At 37.2% G+C, this 6130-nt stretch overlaps 1 protein-coding gene across 6 annotated transcripts in view; it reads left to right on the top strand.

The window, feature by feature from the left end:
- Nucleotides 1-6130, top strand: part of RBMS1 (RNA binding motif single stranded interacting protein 1) — a 202415-nt gene that overhangs the window by 158888 nt on the left and 37397 nt on the right. For all 6 annotated transcript variants that reach the window (XM_036071011.2, XM_036071010.2, XM_036071017.2 and 3 more), the window contains exon 3: nucleotides 1467-1525. In XM_036071011.2, the coding sequence (XP_035926904.1) occupies nucleotides 1467-1525 (59 nt within the window). The remainder of the gene's footprint in view (nucleotides 1-1466; nucleotides 1526-6130) is intronic.

Genomic DNA, 6130 nt, shown 5'->3' with positions numbered 1-6130 from the left:
TAAATGGAGGTCATACTAACTTTCTTCCGTACTTTTGGAAAGGTATGAGACTGGAATGCAGTCTAAAAGCACTTCAGCCAAAACTTTTTCAAAGGAGAGAGTGCTGATAAATAATCCAGCATGTAAATAACCTAGTAGAGAAATGGTTGCTAAAAAGGTGGTCTTTAAATCACTTATTTTTTCTGGTTTTCAGATTTTTAAAAAATTATTACCCTTTTTTTGGTAAGCATAGTGACCTGTGTTAATGTTGAAAATACTCAGAATCTCTATAGGGAATTGAAGGTGTTTGGGCAGCATTATGCCTCTTGGATGTAATTGTCATTTGAACCTTAAATTATCTTTACTGGTTAGTAATCATTTGATTACGTGATTACACAGAGTGAAAATGAACCGGGGAAAAGAAGTGGTTCAAGCCATTTGCTTCTTCTGGATAAATATATTTCAGCTTGTTCAATGCATAAACTAGAAAACTACGGTATTCAAAAATGCTTTAAAATGCTACACAGAGGCTTCATTTCCTAAGCTTTTAAGACTTTTTAGTCTTCAAGATCAATCATGAGAAAGTATTATTAGAGAAAACGTGAAATTTTAAAAGTAATACACAGGAAAGTAAAGTTGGGGAATTGACCATGTATAAATGAGGACACAGGTCGCAGATCCATGAAGAAAGTTATATGCATTTCTCAAAGTCCCCATAATTTTTAAGAATTATTTTTCAAAGGCTTTTTCCTTAGTTTTTTGAAGACAAATGCAGACAGCAGTGCTTTTACCTTGTGGTGTGGACACGATGAAAGGGTGGAGGATTAGGACATGGATTTAAGCTATGCTGCTGCTTCATTTTCAGTAGCAGCCCGTTAAAGCTTAATATTCTGGATTTTTTTCCTTCTTCCCCCAACATCTGTTGTACCTTAAGGAATTCGAACACATTTATACAGACCTTCGTAGAATTAATGCTTAAATCCCTGGTTCATATTTTATATTCTTGATTGTTCATGTCATTTCACATATATATGTGTAGCTAGTATTACTGAGTTGAAACAGGTGTTAATATTATATTAGTTACATATTTTTATAGATTTATGTAAATATAAATAGTTATCAAAGTGTTAGGTAAATTTTATAGCCTTGCATTTGGCTTTATATTCACATAGTGTTGCTAGAAGTAACTTCATGGAGCTCATCTCCCCTCCCCCCCCTCTTTTTTTGGTCCCAAGATGGTCAGGTAAGTACCTGATTCCTCAAAGGTCAGCATCAGACTGTAATCCAAAGTTTCAAATAGGTGGCCTACCCAGTCCCCTTTTTTTAGTTTAGAGTTTAGAATTCTCATTTTCTGTCCCCTGAGTATAGGACATTTTGTACTTTAAAGTTTGCAGATGCTTGAAAAGTATGTGTGTTCTCTGGACTTAGACATTACTAAGGGTTCCTTGATTTTAATTTCTCCTGTTTTTTTTCTTTTTATCTTTTAGATATGGGAAAATCGTCTCCACGAAGGCAATTTTGGATAAGACAACAAACAAATGCAAAGGTATATTCCCTTGGATGAAAATTTACTACATCCTAGCTTTGGGAAAATGATGGAATTGTAAACCTGATCTGCTACCTCCATAAAACCAAGTCATCTATGTCCCCCAGTTCCTGTCTTGCACAATGTCAGCATATTCCTTTCCATTTGTCCCTGGTCGAGTTTTGGCTGGAAACCCCACAGCCGCTAGCACTTTGCCAGAATCACAGATCTGATGCCAATGGAACTAACATGCAGGGTACTGGTTGGCATTTAGCCCCTACTTTAAAAGGGAAGTAGAGTTAGAAAATAGCTTTTCTTTCTGAGCCTGAGGAGATTAGAGCTGCTTGCTGAAGACCACTGGACTGTACTAAAGAACTGAAAAGATTACATATTGTGCAAATTGGCTCTATTAATTAGAATAGAGTAGTTTTAAGCAGTACTTAATTACATGTTTCAATACTCCCGATTGTTCTGTGCTGAATGCCTGTTGACAATATTGGCAGCGGGGCGGAGAGAACCATTTTCACTGACCAAATTGTGATAGGGAGGGGAGGTCATACGCCCCTTTGAAATGTGCTGCTGCATTAATTTGATGCACTGACCTTCAGTTTTCCATGTAATTAGGATGAGCTCGTCCAGCTCCTTGAGCTGGAAGAGGAGGCATCTACAGTAGGCAGTGCTGATGCTCCGTGGGTCTGACTTTTAATGATCCAGCGTCTTAACAATGGGCATGTGATCTCTAGGAAAGGGGAAGAATGGAGTCAGCTGACTCTGAGTCTAACTACTGACCCCATGAATTGAAATAAGGTTGACAGGAATAGGCAGAGAAGGCAAATCTCCTCATTAATTAGACCCCCAGTTTTTCAAGTAGAGGCTTTGGCTTTGGTTTAGCACCGTCTGAGAAAGGCAAAGAATGTAAATGAACCGTATGGGAGGGCCTGGCCTTAGAAGCCAGCCATTTCCTTTAATCTAGACTTGAAGTGGTTCATTGTATTTGTGTCTTCTTCAAAGCTCCTAAATTTAAAGGAGCAACTGTGGCCAATATCTAAGCCCCTGTTTAAGCAACATGGCACATGAAGACAGTTTTGCCTTGGGACAGTGAATAAAGCAGTGCTTTATGTAGAGAGGTACTCAGTAAGTGTTTTAAATGAATTAAACTAGAGTCAAACTGTAGACTGAAATGTTTATATTTAGTTGCCAAGGTTAGTGTTATTTCACATATTTGTAAATGATTTGGGAAAGCAGGGACACAGGAAAAAAAAAATCTTTCAGTTTTATAAAGAAAAATGGACTCTTGCCGGCATAAAACAGGAAGCTGATCTCAAACATTTGTTTCAAACCGAGAGAGAAATCACTGTAGACAAGTGGTTTAATGGCTTTACCCTTTCTTTCCTCCCACCCCGCCCCCAGCAGAAAAGAATCTTACACGGCAGATAGTGTGCTAAAAATTAGCAAAGCTGCCCCAGTTAAGTGAGGGAGAGGACTCAGAGGACTCCCTAGCTGAGTTCTTCCCCACGCCCCTGTTCTGAAAATCCCTACCTATCGTACACTCTTCTCCAATGAGAGCCTGTTCCCTAGAACCAAAATTCCACAAAATGCACAACACGATATAGAAAAGGTGTAAGTAAAATATACTCATGCAAAATTGGACATATTATCATAATAACAAACCCTTCGTGGTTGGAAAGTGTTCAAAGATAAGTGGAGAGATTTGTGGGGCTTTCAAAATAAGGGAAGGAATAATTCAGAGCTGATTGTCCATACAGCACATGTCCTGGAGACCTTCTCTTAAAATGAGTCTCAGGAGATACTGCCTTGTGTGAGGGCAATCATAGGAACCTTTTAGGGCTCTTTGTCTCACACAGGCTCTCAGGAATAGACAGATGTCAGAATCTACGGTAGGTGGGTGGGTGAGTGAGTGAGGGGACCAAGGGAGCAAAATGGGTTTATAAAATCCTGGAAGCAGAATGAGAGAGCTCCTGAAAAAAAGTAATTTTAGGACAAATGAGAAGAAATAACACAATATACCTCATAATAAAGACAACATGTTAGCCATTGATAACTTGAGAAGGTACATAGGTGAATGGATGAATTGATGGATACGTATAGATAGATAACGCATAAGAGATTATAGAGTATTCACATAAATGGAAAGTTCACATGTTATATAGTAATTTTTTGAGGTTGACTATATCAAAGAATTTTATATCTGAAAATTAGAGACCTTAGAGGTCACAGAACATTTTTTTGTCACAAAGCATATTTTGGAGCCTCTCTCCAAGAAAGAAAATTACACTGAAAGAAACATTGCTCTGAATAACATGTACCTTAGTTATTAAGTTTGAAAATTTATGAGTCAGTTGCTCTTCTGCATATCAATTTTTGTCAGGTTTTAGCCAACTAAAGGTATTTAAACGCTTTCTAACACTGGTATATATGGCGATTCAGGACCCAAAAAAGCTTACAAAGTATCAACTGTGACACGGATTGATTCATTTATTAATGCTTACAGAGTTACATACAAGACTAGAACACATGCACTCAAATGCCACACACACACACACGAAGTTAAAATAGGTGAGGATAAAGCTGACTAATGGGAAGATAGGGGTAAGAGCAGGAATTCTCAGGTTACTACAAAAATGGCCTGAGTTTCCTAATGGCCAAAGCAAAAATAAAAAAAACATAGCTATTCCCATGGTTTAGTCATTACAACGTGGAGGAAAATCCAACCAGCAGGAGTACCATAACTATTCCTTGTCCTGAGACCTGAGGAGAGTCCTTCTGGGGATCCAGTGAAAGGGTGCTGTATTACTTTGTGAATCCTACCTTCAAAAATATCTTTATACCCATTTATGTAATGAAACCCATAGAACCTGTAACTCAGTTTTATATACTCTTATATTTACTTGAAAAGTAATAAAGAAAACAAAAGAGCACATGGTTGCATGCCTACCCGTTATATTTGTTTCCAGCAAATAGTTATTGAAATGGCTACGTGGTTAGAAAAGGCCAGAAAAGGATGTAAACAACTAAAATGCAACCATTATAGATTTTTCCTAATAAAAAAATAACAGATAAAATAATACTAATAGTACTTGACTGGTAACAAGTTCAACCACAATTACATCAAAATTGAGATCTTCTGTTTTTTGTAATTTATTGACAACAGCAAAATTGTGGGTGGGAGGGGGGAACCACACTCAAATATCCATCAGTGGGAGTGACATCATTTCATCGTAGCTGGGTATTCATTTATGGCCTGCTGAGGTTGTATATGATGATAAAGTATGTACGAGAGTGAGAGTGTGTGTGTGTGTGTGTGTGTGTCCCCACAGAGGGTTGCATATTAGCATTAATGTACAGGTTTCTAAAAACACACAAACTGTGTTGACTCTAATTCCTGATGCGGCCGTTGAGCAGCATTCTCTGCTTTTACCTGAGCCAGCTTCTCTTTTTGTTTCCAACCTGGCTGTTTCTCCACTGTTGAAATCAAATTAGACTTTATTTCAGTCCAATTCCAAGTAATAGAAGGAAGCTGCTGCTCATTTCAGCTTTAACGCATCTCTGCTGAAACATCTGCTTCTATAATTGATAGTTTACTCTGTTTCATTACAACCTGTTTTGTTACCAGACAGTATTTTTGGTACTAATACTGCAAACCAACCTTTGACCCCTTGCCAAGCTCTGTGTTTGGCCTTGTTGATAGGTATGTTTGTCTGTTTGGACACTAGTACTTTTCCGTCAGAAGTACTCTATCTTTACAATATCTAGAAATCAGTGATAGGACTGGCCCCTCTGTGCAGCCTCCAACCAGTGCTTTTGTTTTTCAAAATATTCTTATTCATTTAAAGTTTATTTTAGAGTAATAGGGCTTGAGTTCCAATAAAATCTCTGTTGGTATTTTTACCTGGTACACTGATCTTTTAATGTGTTAAATATGTGTTAAATATGATTTAACGTTTTCTCAGTAACTTAAGAGTGATCACAGCGAAAAATCAGTGATGGCCTATGCTCTTAGGCTGCTTAAGTCCTCTTCTTTGTATAGTTTTCCTCTTTTATTGCTTGTTGCTAGTTTTTGCTGCTAGGTACCATCCACATGCTCATTTTGTAGCAGCCCTACCCTTACCCTGACACCTTTTTTCTCCTAGTTTCCTGCTTTTGACTTAGTGTGGCCAGGGATTAGCTGACCAGCTTGTTAAAAATGTTTATGAAGCTATGAATAAATAAGCTTTGAACCGGAGCCTCTTTTAGGAGATTATTTATTTGTTTATTTGTATTGTGTTTTTAGCTGTTAGGGCATGAACTGCTGAAGCAGCTCTTTTGGATATCTGGAGGCATTTTTACTCCTTTCTTTATTTGAAGGGGTATCATGTGTATTTTAAGTAAATAAGTAATCATATTTTTAATCAGGTACTGAAATTGCGATTATTTTATGTTTGGGGTATTTCATGGTGATACTTAATTTATTTGAAAAATGAATTTTAGTCTGTGGAATAAACATAAATTTTTTTTCTGTTATTTGTTAAGTTTCATATGATTGCTCCATCTTTCTCACCAAATCATTAAAAATGCTATTTCTCTGAAGTTGATTTTTTTCCTTTTTTTTTTACTTTGGTTAACTTC

Source organism: Halichoerus grypus, chromosome 4 (genome assembly GCF_964656455.1).
Source record: "Halichoerus grypus chromosome 4, mHalGry1.hap1.1, whole genome shotgun sequence".
Lineage (NCBI taxonomy): Eukaryota > Metazoa > Chordata > Mammalia > Carnivora > Phocidae > Halichoerus > Halichoerus grypus.
The sequence above is the reverse complement of the archived record's forward strand: the minus strand, read 5'-3'. Positions and strand labels throughout refer to the sequence as shown.